Raw genomic sequence first — 17,480 nt, forward strand, 5'->3', positions numbered from 1 at the left:
GGCGGATGGATCACTTGAGGTCAGGAGTTTGAGACCAGCCTGGCCAACATGGTGAAACCCCGTCTCTACTAAAAACACAAAAATTAGCCAAGTATGGTGGTGTACGCCTGTAATCCCGGCTACTTGGGAGGCTGAGGCAGGAGAATTGCTTGAACTCGGGAGACGGAGGTTGCAGTGAGCCGAGATGGCGCCACTGCACTCCAGCTTGGGCAACAGAGTGAGACTCTGTCTACAAATAAATAAACAAGTAAATAAATAAATAAAACAAGAACTTCAAAGTCTCAGGGAAACTGAGTTGTTCAAAGGTGTTAAAAAGTCTTTAGGTAAAGCCAAGGCCTCCCCCAACCCAGGGCAGCCTCAAGCAGGTGGAGACCCTGCTTGGGGGAGAAGTGAAGCCTCCTCCACCATCTACCCGGCTGCCTAGGTCCCTGGTGGAGGTAGGAGGACGGAATTAGTGCCACTATGCAAAGCAGCAGGAAAGGAAGGGCTCCGGCTCAGTAGAGGCTGATGCCAAAACAACCCGGTTCCCTCCAGCAGCCCAGAGACTGGGGAAAACACAGGGGCCGCCTGGCTTGGCCCAGCCTGGCCCAGCCTGTCCCAGGGTGGTGGAGAGATTTACCTGAAACTGCAGGCGTGGGGGCCTTACCCACCTGCCCCACCTGGAATTCCAGAGGGAATCTGGTGAAAATTGGCACTGTTCTCACTAGTTCCCGTGTGCTGGTCTTGATTCCCCAGTTAAACTGGCAGCTCCCACAGCATAGGGGCTCCCTTGCTGGAATTCAGAGCAGGAATAGCAGAGGGGCCTCGAAGGATTCCCTCCAGGGTCAACAGGAAGTGGAGCACAGCCTGGCTTGGGAGGGAGGCTTTGCACATGCAGGTTGATTGCAGTGGGCCTCCCAGCTGGGAGCTGTTCCCAGTACCTCCCACAGCTAGTGGGCTGGAGGGCCCTAGGGGCCATTGTTTGAGGACCCTGGGGCCATAGGGGACCTCCGATGTGAGGCTGGGAAAGTCTGAAGGGGTCCCCTGGCTAAGAACCCCAAAGCTTCACCATACAAAGCTCCACTCTTCAGGATCTCACTCTTGATGGCTTTGCATCAAGCTTTCTTAGGCTTCCTGGGAGGTGGGGGTGGGAGTGTTGTAGAGGCAGGGAAACCCCTGCCCTCAGGGAGCTTCCAGTTTGACTGAAGAACCAAGGCCAGTGTGAGTAGCACAAGGCAGTAGCTAAGTCACCGCTGCATAGGCTGGTCTGAACAGGGCTTGGACGAGGACCCAGGTGCTTTGGGAGGGCTTCCTGTAGGTGGAGGCAGAGTGGGACTCAATTGCTGCTTTTTGGCTGAATGGAGTGCAAGATGAGGGTGTCCCTGCTGAGGGGAAGGACAGGCCCAGTCACTGGCCAGCTGCTCTGGGTCCAGCTAGGGCCTGGCATGCAGCCCCATTCCAGGGAGAAGAAAGGGGGATGTGACCACAGGTTCCAACTGGGTCTTCAGACAGAAGGAGTGGCTGTCACCTTTCCTACACCCTGGAGGGCTCACAGGTGCCACATTCAAACAACAGAAGTGCCCCCATAGATGTTCTATCCACCCCAAACCCATAAGATGCCACGAGCCTGTGTGTGGTTTCTCAGGACACACTGTTTATTCCACGGGGGAAGGCACTGGAGGCCAGGGCCTCCCTGGGGTGGGAGCGGTTGCAGGAGAGAAGTGATGTTCCTGTGGCTCTTCTGGGGCCCAGTTGGGTCCATGGCCCTTCCCAAGCTCTGCTGGGAGGCCCTCGGCTCCGAGTCCATTTGCGGGCTCTGGACAAGTCTCTGCCTCCCCCATCCCATGCGTGGGGACGGATCCCCTCATAGCACCCCCAGAAGGCTGGGTCCCGTCCATCCCCAGAGAACTCCCTCCAAGTTGCTGCCCTGTTGTCCTTCTACTCCAGGCCCTTTGGCAAGAGCTGGGGACCAGGGGCTGGAGACGCATGGCAGCTCTGGTGGGCCAGCTTCAGAGGCCAGCTGGGGGTCTGGGAAAGGGGTTGGGCCATGAGCCAGGCAGCTCCGAAGCAGTCACTGAGGCTGGGGAGCCTGCACCCAGGGCGTGGGGACGACCTGGCTCTCACTCCTGGCCTGGGTGCTCACCTACAGACCACTTCACTTCCCCTGTCCGCAGCGTCACTATGTCCTCGTAGGTGGCTGTCTGGTCAATGTCCAGGCCCTGGAGACATTAAGTGGAGCTCAGGCTGGGGCCACACCCCGACCACCAGCAGATAGTGGCCACTGACCCCGAGGACTCAGAGCTGCTGGGCCTGCCCTGCTCCTTACCTCATAGGTGTGATCTTCCTCCATGCCAGCCTTGCTGTCATCCTGAGGGCGGAGAGGGATGGAGATCAGAGTGTCAGTGTCCCCCAGCCCCATCCCCCTCTGGGCCAGGCTGGGGAGGGCCAGGGAGAGGGGTAAGGGGTCAGGAGTGAGGTGCATTCTGCAAGAACAGCTGAATGAAGGAAGGAAGGAAGGAATGATTGAATAGGTGAGGCAGTGGGGACAGGCTGGACCAAGAAGGCCACAACGAGAGCTGGGGAGATGGAGACCCTGCATATGCCTGGCCTATGCAGTGGCCTCCTCTGCGGTCCCCCAAGGCTTCCCCCGTCCCCTGATCACCTTGTCCAGCAGCAGGAAGATGGGTACGATGATGAAGAGGATGATCAGCAGCGTCTGGATCATGATGATACCGTCTTTCAGCGTGTTCCTCTGCTTCAGCTGTGCCAAGGTGCTGAATCCTGCGGGGACAGGGGTGGGGTTGGGAGCCTGGGCCACAGTCCACCTTTTAGGCCTACAAGGGCAGCTCCCTCAGGTCCCAGTGGCTCTCCTGAGTGCTCTAGGGCCATGACCATCACCACAAGAGGCAGGCCGGGCTAGGGTGGGGTGGACAGCTACAGGAGCGTCCCAGCCACCTGGCACACACCCATGACTCGCAGCTCGGTGCCGCAGCCCCGGTAGAAGTCCGAGGTGTTGTTGCACTTCTGCTGGCAGAAGTAGATGCCATTGTCCTCAAACCGGATGCCTTGGATGGTGAGGGTGGCGACAGATTTGTTCTGGGACTCCTCCATGTGGCCCTGTTCCATCTTCAGCTGCTGGGGCTCCTCGTCCATCTCCCGCTTCCAGAGCCAGGTCACATTGCTGGAGGCGCTGTTCACGTAGCAGTGCATTTTCACCGTGAAGCCCCGTTTCCTGGCTATGAAACGTGGGCTCTGCCAGATCCGCGAACATGCACTACCTGCGGGTGCCAAGGCCAGGTTCAGCATTCCGCTTGGCATCTTCCTGACTGCCAGCCCCGGCAGCAGGCCCCTGCCCTGGCTGGCACAGACTCCCTGGGCTTAGTCCTTGCTTCTCAGGGTGTGGGACAGGCAGGAGGCTGAGGCTGGAGTTACGTGCGACGCTGAGCCACATGAACAGCCACGGCCAAGCTCTCAGACTCCACCTCTTCCCGACTGCCCCACCTCCCCTTGGATTTTCCTTTGGAAGAGCCCTGGGATCTTGCCATTCCTTCCTATGCCCATTACAACAGCCTGACCCAGGCCACACCCCCAGGACCTGGAGGCCTACAGGCCTGGCCCCTCCTTTCACTGGGCTGCCCTGCGCAGGCCTGAAATCCTCAGTGTCCCCCTCAGTCTCCGGGGATAAAGGCCAAATTCCTAGCCTGTCAACTGAGACCTTCCTCAGTCGACCCCCTCCCTGCATGACTTCCCTCCATCATCCCCCTCTTCCCTCCTGCAGGGACTGGGTCCGCTTCTTGTTCCAGAACTCTCTTTCCAGCTTCGACTGCCTTGTTCTTAGCGAGCACTGCCTGGGAATCCCTGAGCCCCTCACATAGTGACCCTGCGCTGGAGGGCTCACCCGAGACTCAGCCAGATTCCCAGCTAGACAGGCCCGGGCCTGAGTCCTAGAGGAACCCCCAGGCTCCCCTGCTGTGACCTAGAGTTTAGCCCAGCCCTTCAGTGGCCAAGGCTGGAGAGCATGTGTCTGATGAGGATGACAGTGGGCTGGGGGTGGGGCTCAGAGGAAATCCTAAGGAGGCCTGAGGATGGTAATCCTGGGTGGGAAGATCAGGCAAGGGTGGGAAGGCGGGCCACCCGCAGGACAGGGACCATAGTCGGACACAGGACATAGTCGCACACAACTTGTCCTCAGAAGCGGCAGGCGAGGCTACTGACCTTTGGGATTCTGGTACAGGTCCTCTGGTCTGGCTGCTGGCACTGGCTCAGCTGCTGGGTGGGAGGAAGTGGGCGGGGCCAGGTCAGGGCCTCCTCTGGCCTGGGCTGCCCCACCCCTGCATGCCCTCTATGTTCCCGGAGCTACTTCCTCCTTCCATGACAGCAGCTTCAAGACCCCTCGTTCCTCTCTGCCCCCTGTACTTGGGAGACAGGCATGGGGTTGGGGTACCGGAAGCCCCGCCCCCAGCCCCCTTTCTGCCTTTGACCCTCAGGGTGGCTTTAAGCGGGCATCTGAATGAGACAGGAAGGACAGGGAAATCTCAGTATTTTGAGAGGCCAAGACAGGAGGATCGCTTGAGGCCAGGAGTTTGAGACCAGCCTGGGCAACATAGGGACACCCTTTCTCTATTTTTTTTTTTTTTTTTTTTTTTTAAAGAGAGACAGGAAGAAAGTCACAGCCTGGAGGATCTTTCATCTCTCAGAAGAGGGGGCCATATTTGGATCTCGCATCTTCCAGGGTCCGGTTGGGACAGCCTCTTCCCTCCCGACCCCCGGCAGTGCCCTCAGCCTCTCTTCCTCCTGAGCCTAGTTCTTCCACGGTCCTGGTTGCTAACTCTGGTTTGCTCCTCATGCCCAGCTCAACCTGACGCCCTCCAAGCAGGAGAGGAACTGGGGCCACAGGCTCCTGAGCCCATCACCACGTGCAGCTGACACCCACAGACCCAGGCCCCAGGGCCATGAGAGGGAGACAGGCGGTAAAAAGAGTGAGAGACAGAGGAGGAGGGTGGAGCAAGCAGGAGGCAGAGCCACAGGGCCCAGACAGCTGGAGATGAGAGCAAACCCCACAGGCCTTGTCCTGGGTGCTGTACCTGAGAGCAGCAGCAGCAACGCCACCATCCAGTGGCTGGGCACAGGAGACAACGCCAGCCTGGCCATGGTCACCGCTCTGTCCCCGACCCCAAACCCGTGACAACGTCCGAGGCTCCTTGGAGGAAAACGTGTAACTGCACCGGCTGCAGCCTGTCCCCCCCCGCCTCTTCCTCACCAGGCCCCTTCCTGCCATGCAAATTGGGACCCAGGGGAGGCACCAGCTCTCCGGGGACCCTGGGGGAGGGCGGGCTCTTGTCAGCTGGGCCGCTAAGGTTTGGCGGTCGCCCAGCTTGGGCAGCACAGCTGGGGTCCTCTGTGGATGCCTCTGGGGGCCTCTCAGTCTTCTGGGGGAAGCCTATGCTCCCCTCTGTCTGTGCTTACCCCACCGGTGGTCATCCCCTGGGCCAGCCAGCCTCCCCTCTGCCGTCTGCCAGCTCCCTGAAGGGCCGAGCCTGGCAAGTCTTTATTCCTGGGCTGTGAGCGAAATAGGCACCTGTCCTATGAATGAACCTGAACTTAGCTCCTCTGCCCTGAACTATTCCTCACCCAGCGGGAAGAGGAGCACTGAAGAAGGACAGGGCAGCCACAGACCCAGTTCAGGCACCTGGAGGGGCCCAGAGCAGAGCCTCTTGGCTGGAGTGCAGGCAGCCATGTTGGAAGTTGACTCTGTGGAGGATGGGAGCCACAGAGGTTCTGGAGCAAGAGCAGGCCAAGTGTGGCAGCCACTGGGAGAAGATTCAGTCCAGGTCTTGGTGAGAGGCCTCCCTTCCTCATGCTGTGAAAGAGTATGTAGGGGCTGCCAAACAGGGTGGATGTAGGTGGAGACAGCTTTGCGAAAATCCACCACGCAGCCACTGGGGGCTTCTTCAGGGAGTTCTTAACTGTGGGACTCTGAGTGCGTTGAATTGTTGTCTGCAGGTCCAGGGGGTCTTGGGCAGGGAACGGGAGCTGGTGTGGGGAGCCCTCAGGTCCTCCAGCTGTATCCTGCCTGTCCGCAGGGTGCTGGATGGAGCCACAGTGCTCAGGAACTGATATAAGCTCACCTTTGGGCCCCTGCTCCTGGGTCCAATGCAGCCCCTTCAGAGATGCCCTTGTGCAGGGCACAACATGCATGACTGTACACAGCATGCTTGCAGACCTCAGCCCTGCAGCTGAGCCCTCTTTGAGTTTTGTGTTTCCTGGCAGCTTCTCTTTTGTTTCTCATCCTCGACCCCCAGGAGAGGAAGAGACACTAAATCGTCGGTGCCCTCTGTCCACCTCTCACTCTCCTCACGACCCTCCATTTTCCAGTCTGTGCTGGGGCAGGTCTGTCTGGATTTAGGGAGAAGCAGAACCGCCTACCATGCCGTGCTTAGAAGGCAGAGGGTCTGGGTGGTCCCTCTTTAGATCTTGGCCTAGGCCTCGGACCTGATAAGGTGGGGGCCACTCTCAAGGGGTGCAGGCCAGGACCTGAGCCACGGAAATCAGGGGCAGGAGGGTTAAGGTTTCATCCGAGGAACAGCCCGTTCCGGGCAGCCCCAGATGTTCTTTCTTGTTTCCAGATGTTCCAAATGAAAAAACATTTCTCTGAAAAGGTGTCAGATGTTCAGTTCATGGAATAAACAGCTCAGAAATATAAACATCACCTGAGGTCAGCTTGAGGACCATGGGCCCCCATGCTGGTGAGGGTGGCTGGAGAGAGACTGACCCGGGGGGAGTGGGGCAAAATCTGGGAGTCTCATGGTTTAGGAAATACTCTTCCCGAGCCCCTAACGACAGAGTCCTTCGTTAACTTTGGGGCTAGTGTCTCCCCAAAGTTGGGGGTATAACTGGGAGAGGGTTGGGGCACACGTGTTTGTGGGGGGGTGGGTGTGTGTGTGTGTGCATGCTCACACAAGTGTGTTGCCTGGACCCTGTAGTGTGGGGCCTACTCGGGAGCTGGTCCTAGGGCCCAGCAGACTGTAGGGGACACAGAGGTTGGTAGGGGACAGTTGGCATCCATCCTCAGGTGACAGGTGCACTAAAATCTCAGAAATCACCACTAAAGAACTTATTCGGGTAACCAAAAAAACTACCTGTACCCCAAAAACTATTGAAATAAAAAATTAAAAAAAACAAGTGAGAAGCAGCTCCCACTCCAGGGAGGGAAGACACACACATCCCATGGACAAGGATGCAGATGTGGCCTTTGGGCTTCATTCCCATTCATGCCGGGCAGGGATCTGTTTTCAGGAGGGGCGGAGGCAGCGGGGGCCCCACCGCCTGCAGGGTTATTTGTCACATTTTGAGCCGTGCTGTTCCCTCACTGGTGACAACAGCCCTGAGCCCCATCTTGGGCTCATGATGCCCTTTTCTTCCCAGAACAGGAGGCCTCACAAGCCTACCCCCGCCTCTGCCCTCGGCTGCCCCGGGCTTCACATTCTGACATCTGACGACACCTCCCTTTCCAGGAAGGCAACATTGAAATAAGGAATGGGGGCCGGGGTCAGGGAAAGGGACAAGGGGCTCAGGGGGTGGGGAAGCAAGAAGGCAGTGACCCCCAGCCACCCTAGGATGCTGGGAGGGGGAAGAACCTCAGGGAAAGAAGAGCTCAGACCCCTGCCTCCTTCTCCAGCCCAGGTGTCCTGGATCTGCTGGGCTGCTGTGACTGGGAAGAGACCTGCTAAGAAGGACATGGGTTTGAGTCCTGAACCAGCAGTGTAGCAGCCAGGAAACCTCCCCAGGTTACCAGTGGTTCTCTACTAGGGGTGGCTTTGCCCCCACGGAGGGAGCGTCTGCACATGCATCAGGGCAATTGCGCTGGTCTCAATGACCGGTGGGTGCCCGGGGTGGGGGGGCATTGGCTGGCAAAGCAGAGTTCCCTGCCCCACATGCCAACAGCACCCATGAGGCAACACCCATTCTTAACCTCTCAGTCACCAAGGTTCCTCATTTTCGTAAAACAGAAATAAGCCCAATAGCGCGTTTTTTTTTTTTTTGTTGTTGTTTTTTTCTGGGGTTTTTCTGAGACAAGATCTTACTCTGTTGTCCAGGCTGGAGTGCAGTGGTGCAATCTCCATTCATGGCAAACTCTGCCACCTGGGCTCAAGTGATTCACCCACCTCAGCCTCCTGAGTAGCTGGGACTACAGGTCATGTCACTACACCTGGCTAATCTGTGTATTTCTTGTGGAGACAGGTTTTACCACGTTGCCCAGGCTGGTCTCAAACTCCTGAGCTCAAGCGATCCACCCGCCTCAGCCTCCCAAAGTGCTGGGATTACAGGCATGAGCCACCGCGCCCGGCCCCAGCAGTGCGTTCTTCGAAGGGCAGCTGTGCACATTGAAGGCCATCCTACATCTGAGGTACTTGGTGAATGTGGCGGACAGCACGCCCTGAGGAGGGCGAGGAGTGGCACAGATGCCTGGGGAGGTGGGTAGCTGTGCACTGTTGTCCCATGTTGTCTCTGTTTCTCACCCAAAATGAGGCCTTTTTTCTTCCACCATTCAAGGCTCAAAGGATGTGTGGGCTTGAGCACCCTGCGCTCTGCAAATCTTCCTGGCCCTGATGCCAGAGAGGGCTCCAGGTGAGGTCTGGAGGAACTTAAAGTGAAAAGAATATCTCCAGTTTCATTTCTAATAGAGCTTATTTGGATCTTCTCTCTTTTCTTGGTTAATCTTGCTAATGGTCTATCAATTCTATCTTTTCAAAGAACCAGTTTTTTTTTTTTTTTGAGACGGAGTCTTGCTCTGTTGCCCAGGCTGGAGTGCAGTGGCATGATCTCAGCTCACTGCAACCTCCGCCTCCTGGGTTCAAGTGATTCTCCTGCCTCAGCCTCCCAAGTAGCTGGGATTATAGGTGTGCAACACTGCACCCAGCTAATTTTTGTATTTTTAGTAGCGATGGGGTTTCACCACGTTGGCCAGGCTGGTCTCAAACTCCTGTCCTCGTGATCTGCCTGCCTCGGCTTCTCAAAGTGCTGGGATTACAGGCATGAGCCACTGTGCCCAGCCCAACTTTTTGTTTTAATTGATCTTTTGTGTTGTTTGTTTCAATTTCATTTGGTTCTGCTCTGATTTTTGTCATTTCTTCTCTTCTGCTGGGTTTGAGTTTAATTTGTTCTTGTTTCTCTGGTACCTTGAGGCATGACCTTACATTGTCTATTTGTGCTCTTCCAGAGTTTTTGATGTAGGCATTTAATGCTATGAACTTTCCTCTTACCACTGCTTTTGCTGTATCGCAGAGGTTTTGAGAAGCTGTGTCATTATCATTCATTTCAAAGAATTTTTAAATTTCCATCTTGATTTTATTGTTAACCCCCAAATCATTCAAGCACAGATTAATTTCCAAATATTTGTATAATTTTGAGGGTTCCTTTTGGAGTGGATTTCTAGTTTTATTCCACTGTGGTTGGAGAAGTTACTTGATATAATTTTGATTTTCTAAAAGACACATGCACATGCATGCTTATAGCAGCACAATTCACAATTGCAAAGATATGGAACGAACCTGAGTGCGTACTAACCTATGAGTGGATAAAGAAAATGTGGTGCATATATACACCTCTTTATGGAATACTACTTAGCCATAAAAAGGAGTGAAATAGGCTGGGCATCGTGGCTCACACCTGTAATCCCAGCACTTTGGGAAGCTGAGGCGGGCAGATCATGAGGTCAGGAGATTGAGACCATCCTGGCTAACCAGGTGAAACCCTGTCTCTACTAAAAATACAAAAAATTAGCTGAGCATGGTGGCGGGCGCCTGTAGTCCCAGCTGCTTGGGAGGCTGAGGCAGGAGAATGGCATGAACCTGAGAGGCAGAGCTTGCAGTGAGCCGAGATCGCGCCACTGCACTCCAGCCTGGGCGACAGAGTGCAACTCTGTCTCAAAAAAAAAAAAAAAAAGTAGCGAAATAGCATCTTTTTGCAGCAACCTGGTTGGAGCTGTAGGCCATTATTCTAAGTAAAGTAACTCAGGAATGGAAAACCAGATATCATATGTTCTCACTTGTAAGTGGGAGCTAAGCTATGAGGATACAAAGGCATAAGAATGATATAATGGACTTTGGGAACTCAGTGGGGAACGTTGAGGGAGGGGTGAGGGATAAAAGACTACATATTGGGTATAGTGTACACTGCTCAGGTGACAGGTGCACTAAAATCTCAGAAATCACCACTAAAGAAGTTATCCAGGTAACCAAAAAAAAACTACCTGTACCCCCAAAACTATTGACATAAAAAATTTGAAAAAACAAGTGAGAAGAAGCTCCCACTCCAGGGAGGGAAGACAGCACCCTGGGGGCACTCAGACAACCCTGTAGAGATTCTCCACACCTCCCCTCGCACTGCACGCACAGAGAGCTGCAAGGTGGAAGGTGCTGCAGAGACAATGGAAGGACACCGGGGGGCAGCCTGAGGGCCCCTCCCCATCCCCAACGCCAGTGCTACATAACCTCAGGACCCAGGAAGAGAGGGTGCAGAAATTCTGAAAATAATTAAGTGCTTACTTATCTGGAAGAATACAGCCCTGGGAGTCAGAAGTTGTTACAGAAAATAAAATTACAGGCTGGGTGCAGTGGCTCATGCCTGTAATCCCAGCAACTTGGGAGACCGAGGCAGGAGGATCACTTGAGGCCAGGAGGTTGAGACAAGCCTGGGCAACAGAGCAAGACCCTATCTCTATAAAAAAACCATCCAGGTGTGGTGGCATGTGCCTGTAGTCCCAGGCTCAGTCGGGAGGCTGAGGTGGGAGGATTTTTTGAGCCCTGGAGTTCGAAGCTGCAGTGAGCCATGATTGCACCACTGCACTCCAGTTTGGGTGACAGAGTGAGACCCTATCTCCAAAAAAAAAAAAAAAAGAAAAAGAAAGAAAAAGAAAATTACATACAAGATTATATTTCACTCTCTGGGGGCTGTGGGCTAAACTTGCTGCATAAGAATATGCTTAGTCACAGGTCCACGTGACCCTGGGCTATCCGGGGTCAGAAGTCAGTCCTGGGGTCAGCGCCTCTGAGGAGAGGGAGAGGCTGTGCTGTGTGCCCCACAGGCACCTTGAGGCCTCTGAGAGGGGCAGAGAAATGAAGGGGCCTCTGGAGAGGAGGAGCTGGGGACACAGAGTTCCAAAATGGATCACCCGGAAGAGAAGGAGTGCAGTGCTGCCTGTTGTGGGAGCCAGGCCTTGACCCCTGATCCTATCTGGTCTCTTGGATTCCAGCTAAGGGGCTTTTGTAAGGAGGCTGGAGAGAGCTGGACTGGGCCAGAGCGGGGACCTGGGGCCTCCTTATCCTGCCCGGCCGCCTGAGAGGCTCCCGTGTCTTCCACGTTTGGCTCCAATCCCCACCGACCCTTTCTGCTTCTCACTGCCCTCAGCCCCCATCCACATCCACACACTGACACGCAGAAGGCAGAAGCCACACACCAGAGGCACCAAGGAGGGTTTATTGTAAGAACTGTACAAAGGAGCCCGCCTGCTGGCCTGGCGTGGGACTTGTTCCCCACTGGACCAGGCAGGAATGGGCATCCGGCTGCAGGGGAGGGGCCACAGGCAGGGAGAGGCCTGACCCGGCTCATCTACTCTTCCTCTGCAACCTGCGCACAGTCCGAGGAGAATATCCAATTAAACAGATTTCTGAGGCTCCAGGGGCTGTGCCAGCCCAGGGCCCAGGAGGGCAAGGCAGAGGGGCAACGTGCCGGGCAGGGGAGACTGCCCCCATTAGACGAAACTTCTGAAGGAAGAGACGGAAGGAGTGGAGGCCTCCTTCCATAGAGGAGACACAGGCAGGAGGCAGGGAGCAGGGCTGAGGCCAGGGGTGTGACAACGAGAAACAGGAAGGGAAGGAGAGGGGAGTGAGAGAGAGGGCTGTTCAGGCAGGACCGGGAGCAGGTGAGAGAGCATGGTGGACAATAAAGACAACTCTGGCCCATAGGCATGGCACGTAGATGTGCACACACACACACACGTGTGCACACACTCAAGCACGCATACATGTCTTGTTTTGAAGGTTTTGCTGCTTCAATTTTAATCAAACATTTCATGAGAAACAAGAAGAAAAAGAAGAGGCACTTAGGCCAACAGAATGCCCTGAGTACACACCTTACCACATACGTTCACACTCATCCACACACTCATAGCACAGGTCCACTCTCCCAGGCACAGAAACACTCCCAGGGACAGGTCTACACAGTATGACACACCAGCCGTACTCCATGGACCTTGAAACAGTCCAGGGCACACCGACACACATATATACAAAGATACCCAGACACATGTGCATAATGCAGGCACCAGTACACAGTGGTTCACACACACACGTACAGTCATGCACTTGAACACACACACAGCTATACACACAGGCCTATAAAAGCATACAAGCAGACACACAGCCACAGGTACACACACAAGTAAATAAATCCAGTGACGCCTGAGCAGGTCTCTCACCCCTCCTCCTCCAGGCACAGCCTCTGTTCTCCAGGAGCCAGCAGAGGCCTGGCCCTGCCATGCCCAGAACACCGATGCAGCAGAAGTGCTTCTTCAGGCCACAGAAGTTGGAAGGTTGAGCCTGAACCAGTTGGGCCTTCCCTGCTGCACGCTCCAGGGTCGAAATATCTAACCTGAGCTCAACTGTACATTCTTAGGATCACTTTGGGGAGAGAGGTGGGAAAGGTGAGAAAGAGTCGGGCTTGGGGAGATGAGAAGGGAGATCTCTGAGGCTGGATGAGGCTCCTGGAGCCCTGGCGGTGCCCACGGAGGAGTGAGGCAGGGAGAGAGGGAAGGGGCGAGAATCTTCTTACTGAGCAGCAGGTCCCTGACCCCCGCTCAGGTCTGGATGCTCAGGCCATGTGCAGCAATCCAGCTGGCAGGACCCAGCCTGTCTCACCCCCCCGTGCTTCCTAGAAAAGGACAATTCCCAAGTGGCATCCTTCCTTCTGCTCTTCCCCTAGGGGCCAGCCAGGGGAGCTACAGACCTGGACATGGCCTGGGAAAAGGTTTCAGGAGTCACCATCCCAGCCCAAAGCAGCAGGATCCAGTGGCCAATCAGGTTTTGAGGCTTCAAGGAGCTATTTCTGAACCAGTCACATTCCCTTTTCCAGGGAATTCCTGAGCTGGCCTGCTGCGCGAAGCTGCATCCCAGAGTCAAAGGGGGTGGGCTGGCAGTGCCCTGGGGTTAGGTGTCTGCACTCCCTGAGGTTAAGACATCTTTGTCTGGGCTGGGGCTGAGGGGTCTGAGCCACTTCCTGGGGAGAAGCCAGTGACCCTTAAGACTCTGGTGATGGGGGGCAACTGATCCCTCCACCGCAGGCCAGCTCCTCCCCAAGTGAGGGGCAGAGATTCAAATGTTCTGACCGCCCCCAGGCCAAAAGGAGGGGCGACAGGGTCCAGAGGGGGTCAGAGCAACTTGAAGGTTAAATCATGGAGGTAGGGGCCTCAGACCCAGCATGGAGCCCCTGAGCGCAATTCCCATTTCCCGTGGTCTGGGAACGCAGGTGCTTGGGCCTGGGTGTCAGCCCCAGTGTGGCCAAATCCTGTCCTCCATCAGGGAGCCAGACACAGTCTCAGATTCAAAGCCCTCTCCCTCACTCTGTGTGCAGGCACCATGGGTGAGCTCTGGGGACTATGCCGAGACTCAGCGGGCCACCCCGACGCTGCCTGCTAGACAAGAGACTCCTTGACCCCTGGGCGCACCGTCTGCCCTGGGGGAGGGGCGGGAGGCCAGGCAGTGTCTGAGGGGCTGATGGGCATCAGCCCCATAGTGGGTCCGGCGTCCCCTGCCTCGCCCTTCTCCTCCGGGCTCGGCAAGCTGCTGTTCCCATTCTCCTGGCCATACATCTTGCTCATGGTGTTGGCAAGCAGCCCCTCCTTCTCAGGGGCATCGTCCCCACTGCCGTCGTGGCTGTGGCGGTACATGTAGGATGCCTGCTTCACGGAGCGCTGTAGCAGGTGCCGGCGGTAGGCCCTCTGGATCTTGATGGCGCACACCTCCTCGTGCTTCCTCTTGAGGGTGGTGGTGATGGGCTCGTAGGACACCTTGGAGGGGTTGGCCGCCATGAACTTCTCCTCCATGGTCTGTTTGAGGGCGTCCATTTCCCCAGAGTCACCCAGGACCTCTTTGGTCAGGGCAAAGAGGATGTCCAGGCAGTGGATCTTGTCCCCCGGCACCATGGGCAAGTCCAGCGTGATGAGCTTGATCTTGTTGGGCTTGGCTATCCTCAGCGGTTCCTGCAGGGTGTCCACGAAGTCAGAGAGGCGGCTGTAGGCGATGAACTGGGTGGCGTCGGGGTCGAACTTCTCCCACGTCTCATAGAACATCTCAAAGTCATCCTCACCAAGGGGCTCGCTGCTCTCCTCTGTGGCCACATTGAAGTTCTCCAGGATGATGGCTATGTACATGTTGACCACGATGAGGAAAGAGATGATGATATAGCTGCAGAAGAAGCAGATGCCGATGGAGGGGTTGCCGCAGTCACCCTTGACACTGGTGCCTGGGTTCTCCAGGTTGGGGTCACAGTCCGGGGGCCCGCTGTTGAGGATGGGGTTGAGGAGCCCGTCCCAGCCAGCCGATGTGGTGATCTCGAACAGGCAGATGATGCTGTTGCCGAAGGTCTCGAAGTTGAACATATCATCGATGCCCGACTCCTTCTTGACGTAGGCAAAGTTGGACATGCCGAAGATGGAGTAGATGAACATGACTAGGAAGAGGAGGAGGCCGATGTTGAAGAGGGCAGGCAGCGACATCATGAGGGCGAACAGCAGCGTCCGGATGCCCTTGGCCCCGCGGATCAGCCGCAGGACACGCCCGATCCGTGCCAGGCGGATCACACGGAACAGCGTGGGTGACACGAAGTACTTCTGGATCAGGTCAGAGAGCGCAAGGCCTGCGGGGAGGAGCTAGTGAGGATGCTGCCATTGGGGAGGGGGGCTGGCACAGGGTGTGGGGAGCATGCAGGGCTCAGGGGGCCCGGCCTGGTGTGCTCTGCTCAAGTCTCAGAGCACAGCCCAGATGACTGACAGGTGAGGCTGGGCTCTCCCACGGGTCTTGGGGCCAGGGGCTGCAGCTTTGTCTTGATGGAATTGGAGGTGGGATACCCTGAAGTGGGGGAGTGTAAGGCCCATTCCCAAGGCTGTTTGCAAATGCCACTGGTGTGTGTGTGTGTGTGTGTGTGTGTGTGTGTAAGACACAGAGAGAGAGAAAGAGAGATAGACAGAGAGAGAGAGAGAGAGACAGAACAGCTGTGTGACTCTGGGTCTCCACTTCACTTGTTTGTGCCTCAATTTCCTTACCTGTAAAATGGGAACAACAGTTCCTGATCATGACATTGTCATGAACAACAGGTGAGATAACACCTGTCAAGCGCACAGCACAGTTGATAATAAATGGCAGCTAGTTTCTATCATAAGTACACGCATGACCGTGCACTTCTCAGTGCACACAGACATGGAACCATCTTTTACACTTTTCACTCAGTATGTGGGCACCTGAGTTGTGTGTCCTGAGGTTGTGTGTCCTGAGGTGCATCCACGTGTGCGTGGGTGACGATCTGCCTGTGTGCACACACGTGTGCCTTTGTGCATTGAGAGTGAATGGCAGGCATGAACAGGTGTGTGTCTGCGTGGGCGTGTGTCTTCGTGAGCGTGTGAGGGTGCAGGGGCAGGTGTGTGCATGAGAGGATGGATCTTCCCGAGTACCTCAGCTCAGTGTTGCCCTGCTGGCCCAGCCTGCCCCGCTCACCCACAATGGACAGGATGACGACCACGAAGTCGAAGATGTTCCAGCCGACGGTGAAGTAGTACTGGCGCAGGGCGAGCATCTTGAGCACGCACTCCCCAGTGAAGATGATGATAAAGATCATGTTGATGTTGTACAGGATGTCCACCTTGAGCTGGCTCTGGTCGTCTGTCTCCACCATCATGGTGACCATGTTGAGGCAGATGAGGATCATGATGGTGATGTCGAAGGCCTGCTTTGTCACGAGGTCATACACCATGCCCTGGATCTTGTTCTGCAGCATGGGTGGGAGTGGATGTGGGGGAGTTGGGGTGGCCAGGCCCAGACAGGACATGGACAGGCAGGAGACACAGGATGGCACCACAGCATGACAGAGATGACAGAGACAGAGAGAGAGAAAGAGAGAGAGAGAGAGAGAAAGGAGGTGTTGGGGGTTGTGGTGGAGTCAGCCAGGGGAGGAGGGGTGACCCATCAGATCACGACAGGTCTGGGACCAGGTCATTTTATGGGGTTCATGGTTCTCTCTCCTCCCCCGGGGACCTCCTTCAAGGTCCCCCAGATGCTCCTCCCCTTTCTTTCAAAGTCATTGTTCCTGGGGAGGGTGTCTGGACATCCTCTTCTTTCCACTTGTGGGAGCCCTTGCCCCAGGGGCCACTGGGGTCCCAGGTGGGAGGTAGATGAGCACTGAGGGGCTTCGCAGGGCCAGGTGAGGGTAAAGCAGTCACTGAAGTTTCATGGACAGCCTCTGTGCATATGGTGTCTCTGTGGCACTACAAAGAGGCGTCCCTCCCTGCAGGTAGACCAAGTCCCCTGCCCCTGGGGTGGGCCTAACCTCACCCAGGGACACAGCCTGGTGGGTGGAGGGCAGGAAGTCTTTTACCCCCATCAGTCCCCTAGGCAGGAGCCTGGCACCACACACAGGACAGGGGCCCCAGAGGGCTGTACCTGGGGCCGGGGAATTGGCTTCTGAGGCTTCTTGGAGCCAAGCTTCTTCATGGCGTTATAGTATTTCTTCTGTTCCTCCGTCATAAAGATGTCTTTCCCTCCTAAGTATAGTGGGATAGGGCTTGTCAGGTTGAGGTGCAGTTCCCTTTCCTGCCTCCAGGACCCCCCACCTCAGGCACCACCTTTAAGGCAGCCCCTGCCCCTGTAGATCGGCCTCGAGGAAGGGAGAGGGTCAGAGATGGAGGGACAAGGGGAGAATGGGGGACCGAGGAGAAGGGAGGGAAGGGGAGTGGGGATCAATGCTGTCTTGCAGCCTGTTTCTGGCTACTTTTCATCAACATCTCGCTGAGCCCTAGAGTAACCCACAAGGCAGGTTGTAGCAGCCTCGTTTTTTTTTTTTTTTTTTTTTTTTGAGATGGAGCCTAGCTCTATTGCCCAGGCTATAGTGCAGTGGCATGATCTCGGCCCACTGCAACCTCCATCTCCTGGGTTTAAGCAATTCTCCTGCCTCAGCCTCCTGAGTAGCTGGGATTACAGGTGCCTGCCACCACGCCCGGCTAATTTTTTAAAATTTTTTTTGGTATTTTTAGTATAGACGGGGTTTTACCACGTTAGCCAGGCTGGTCTCGAACTCGACCTTGTGATCCACCTGCCTTGGCCTCCCAAAGTGCTGGGATTACAAGCATGAGCCACTGCACCTGGCCCAGCAGTCTCATTTCATAGATAAGGACACCGAGGTTCACGGAGGCCAAGCCACTTGTTCAAGGTGGCCTGGTGGGACTGGGACCCAAG

At 55.8% G+C, this 17,480-nt stretch overlaps 2 protein-coding genes across 4 annotated transcripts in view; both read right to left on the reverse strand.

Moving 5' to 3' along the window:
• Window positions 1-1,613: 1,613 nt before the first annotated feature.
• On the reverse strand, window positions 1,614-5,200 carry CD79B (CD79b molecule). Of its 2 annotated transcripts, none has more exons than XM_009251937.4 (6): window positions 5,064-5,200; window positions 4,195-4,245; window positions 2,946-3,257; window positions 2,642-2,760; window positions 2,306-2,347; window positions 1,614-2,198 (listed from the first exon to the last, which is right to left on the reverse strand). In XM_009251937.4, exons 1-6 carry the CDS (start codon window positions 5,128-5,130, stop codon window positions 2,100-2,102), a joined length of 690 nt encoding a protein of 229 aa, XP_009250212.1. In that variant the 5' UTR covers window positions 5,131-5,200; the 3' UTR covers window positions 1,614-2,099. The 2 variants fall into 2 exon arrangements, with proteins under 2 accessions (XP_009250212.1, XP_002827757.1); XM_002827711.5 differs by having other exon boundaries at window positions 4,195-4,248.
• Window positions 5,201-11,448: 6,248 nt separating this feature from the next.
• SCN4A (sodium voltage-gated channel alpha subunit 4) overlaps window positions 11,449-17,480 on the reverse strand; it is a 51,856-nt gene continuing 45,824 nt past the window's right edge. For both annotated transcript variants that reach the window (XM_024234933.3, XM_063718250.1), the window contains 3 exons: window positions 16,689-16,793; window positions 15,747-16,017; window positions 11,449-14,892 (listed from right to left, as the gene is read on the reverse strand). In XM_024234933.3, coding sequence (XP_024090701.3) covers window positions 13,670-14,892; window positions 15,747-16,017; window positions 16,689-16,793 — 1,599 coding nt within the window. In that variant the 3' untranslated portion in view covers window positions 11,449-13,669. The remainder of the gene's footprint in view (window positions 14,893-15,746; window positions 16,018-16,688; window positions 16,794-17,480) is intronic.

The sequence above is a fragment of the Pongo abelii genome, chromosome 19 (assembly GCF_028885655.2).
Source record: "Pongo abelii isolate AG06213 chromosome 19, NHGRI_mPonAbe1-v2.0_pri, whole genome shotgun sequence".
In the NCBI taxonomy this organism is placed as follows: Eukaryota; Metazoa; Chordata; class Mammalia; order Primates; family Hominidae; genus Pongo; species Pongo abelii.

Coding starts and splice junctions, on each gene's coding strand:
- CD79B (XM_002827711.5), bottom strand. CDS start 5,130: ATGGCCAGGCTGGCGTTGTCTCCTGTGCCCAGCCACTGGATGGTGGCG. Junction 4,249..5,063: donor GTTGCTGCTGCTGCTCTCAG/GTACAGCACCCA, acceptor CCTCCCACCCAG/CAGCTGAGCCAGTGCCAGCA. Junction 2,761..2,945: donor CACCGAGCTGCGAGTCATGG/GTGTGTGCCAGG, acceptor CTGTCCCCGCAG/GATTCAGCACCTTGGCACAG.